We start from the raw sequence: 2,572 nt of genomic DNA, 5'->3' as shown, positions 1-2,572 counted from the left end.
GTTAATATCTTCTGGAAATTTTCGAAAAAAAAACTTTCAATATTTTTCTCGCACTCCCCAAGTGAGCCTCCGTCACCCCTCAAAAGGAATGTTGCCAATTTTGAATCACCCTGTATGTGTATTTCACTACAGCAGCTATCATTAAACTACAACTAGAATAAACACACAAAAAATTGCTTTGGTGCTCTAGTCCTACGGCGAATGAAAATGAAATTAAAAAGCTACTAGACCTACTCTGTCATAGCACACTTACCATCCAAAATAGCGTTTCATTCGCGAAATTTGAGTAAGAATCGATTGTCGATAGAACACTAAATATTAAGCAAACTAGCACCAAAATAAATCTGCAACAGAAAAACCCATCAACAAACATTTACCAAAAAAACTCGCATGTATAGTAAACAGTCACATTCATTTTAATACAATGGGTGTCATAATCTATTAAATTATGAATGGCGCCACATAAATAAACACTGAACAGAACTCGTTTCAGGCACAAACTTGTCTTCAGTCTCTGACCATTTTGGACTATGCAGGAAATTAGTAAACTTTCGAATAAAATCACTCAAGACAAATAAAGTGACATTAACTCGAATAGGCATGACGACAGTATAAAAGGATCAAAGAAATAATGGTTTTAGAGAAAAATATCTGTTGAAAGGATTCTAAAAATTGACTCATTCCTAATAGAAATGATGGGATCGACAAGATTTTTAATATAATAAAAGTATAAAATGCAGCAGTCGGCCATATTGCTTGAAACGCCAATCAGAAAGTATGACGTCACGACCCTTGAAGGAATAACGCAGCCTATGTATCAGCTGTGGTAATAACGAATATATATAGAATTTATTTGTGCTAAATAATCTAAAGGAATCAACTGTTAAAGGAATTAACAACGATGGAACAAGGATTTATCAAGGCCAACAGCCCTAACTTGCCCAGAGTTGATATGTTAATGTTGGAGCAGTTCTTTGCATCCAATAAAGACTTTTCCTCATCTGAATTTCCTCACGTGAAAACTTCTTTGCAAGTACAATCTAATTTATCTTCATTGCTAACACTTGTTTTTATTTATATCATACGTAATTTTTGGGACACACAAAGTTATACAATTTTTTGATGAAAATATGTGTCAGATTTACTGCATAAAAGTATAGAGTAGAAAATAAAAAGGCATATATTTAATAAGTATATTTACTTAATTAGAGAATCTTGTAAATTAATTAAACCACACGCTATTGTAATTAGGTACACCTTCAAGGACTTTGATCAAACTTATGTTAAGGCAAGCATGTGTTTTTAACAAATTTAATTCTCGTAACCGTCTGATCTGATCACCCGTTCAATGTAAATCAAAGTGGTTTTTACAAAAATTAAGTTTTGTATTCCTGCTTATATGTGATGGTTTTCGCCTTGCGAACTTTAGCCATTTATCTCACTWWTTTCTTGATYAGAACGAAAACAAACAATTTATTARWTGTTGTTATTGATGTGTTTGTGCTTAGAGGACCCGCACAGCACTTGTAAAATGTGTAAGTCATTTTTAACACTCAAAATGTATAATATTTTGTGAACTTCCCTCTTTAAACATAGGCACCGTGCACACTGCATAAGGTCGTGACGTCACAAGCAGACGACACATGACACCCACGAGCGTTTTCGCGCCTTATATGAAATGCCAAGCTAAAAATGCGATTATTTGCGCAAACATATAATTTCTTGCGGAAATAATGATGTTTTCGGTATTAGTAGACGTATATAATTATATACAACGGTATTTCAAAATCTGTCATCTTGCCTATTCTGACATTGGCGCTCACTGACAACATGCTCATTTGTATCAGCGAAGTTGCTAGGAGACGCCAACTTTTGGGCGTGAAATTTTGCAACCAATACGGAAAAACTGTCAGTGTCTTATAGATGTCAACTTCCTGAAACTTCCTTTCAGTTAAGTCGCAGCTTGACAAAAGTATCTAAGCAAACGGCAACAATGGACAGCCAACAAAGGCCTACTTACACTACGATATGATACATGAAGCACTTCCAATTGTCCGGCCTTTCCAAAAAGTTGTAAACTTGCCCTTGAAATGTGGCCCGTCCTGCTATTTTCCGATGCTGTTTTGTCGCATAGCGGCCCGCTTCTCCCCATTTTGGGGGATTTTCCAACAACAATGGCGTACAGGTCGTGGTAACGGGAGCTACAAACGTGTCTTTACTTAAGAAAACTGAAGAATTATGATGGAGCCTGAAAGGTTCCCTACTTGAACCGCGCTGGTAGGACGAGCCTAAAATCTTCCAGTGCCAAAAATTAATAAAACTGGAAATGAACCAATGATCCGAAGCAAACATTTGAACATTTTCTAGCACGCTTGGTAAACAAGCTCAAAAGGCAGCATTGTTTTATTGTTCCATATTATATGCGCCATCTGAGTAAGTATTTGTAAACCGTCTTATCAACAATAATTAGTTAAATAAGAAGATAACGGTAAAAAGCACTCACTCTATGGAATTAAATTACATTTACACATGCAAAACATCGTATGCGACGCCAGGGCGGATCCAGGGGGGG

General features: G+C 36.1%; 1 protein-coding gene across 8 annotated transcripts in view; it reads right to left on the bottom strand.

Annotated features, from left to right (window-relative positions):
* Positions 1–2,572, bottom strand: part of LOC109542605 (potassium voltage-gated channel subfamily KQT member 1) — a 12,128-nt gene that overhangs the window by 6,240 nt on the left and 3,316 nt on the right. For 3 of the 8 annotated variants that reach the window (XM_048670507.1, XM_048670505.1, XM_048670506.1), the window contains 2 exons: positions 2,021–2,201; positions 254–344 (listed from right to left, as the gene is read on the bottom strand). In XM_048670507.1, coding sequence (XP_048526464.1) covers positions 254–344; positions 2,021–2,201 — 272 coding nt within the window. Of the gene's footprint in view, positions 1–253; positions 345–2,020; positions 2,531–2,572 lie in introns of those variants that run through there. The other 5 variants (XM_048670502.1, XM_048670503.1, XM_048670504.1 and 2 more) reach the window with 4 other exon arrangements.

Source organism: Dendroctonus ponderosae, unplaced genomic scaffold (assembly GCF_020466585.1).
Source record: "Dendroctonus ponderosae isolate FM_Combo_2020 unplaced genomic scaffold, Dpon_F_20191213v2 Dpon_F_20191213_1, whole genome shotgun sequence".
Classification (NCBI taxonomy): Eukaryota; Metazoa; Arthropoda; class Insecta; order Coleoptera; family Curculionidae; genus Dendroctonus; species Dendroctonus ponderosae.
Note: the sequence above shows the minus strand (reverse complement) of the source record. Positions and strands in the feature narration are given on the sequence as shown.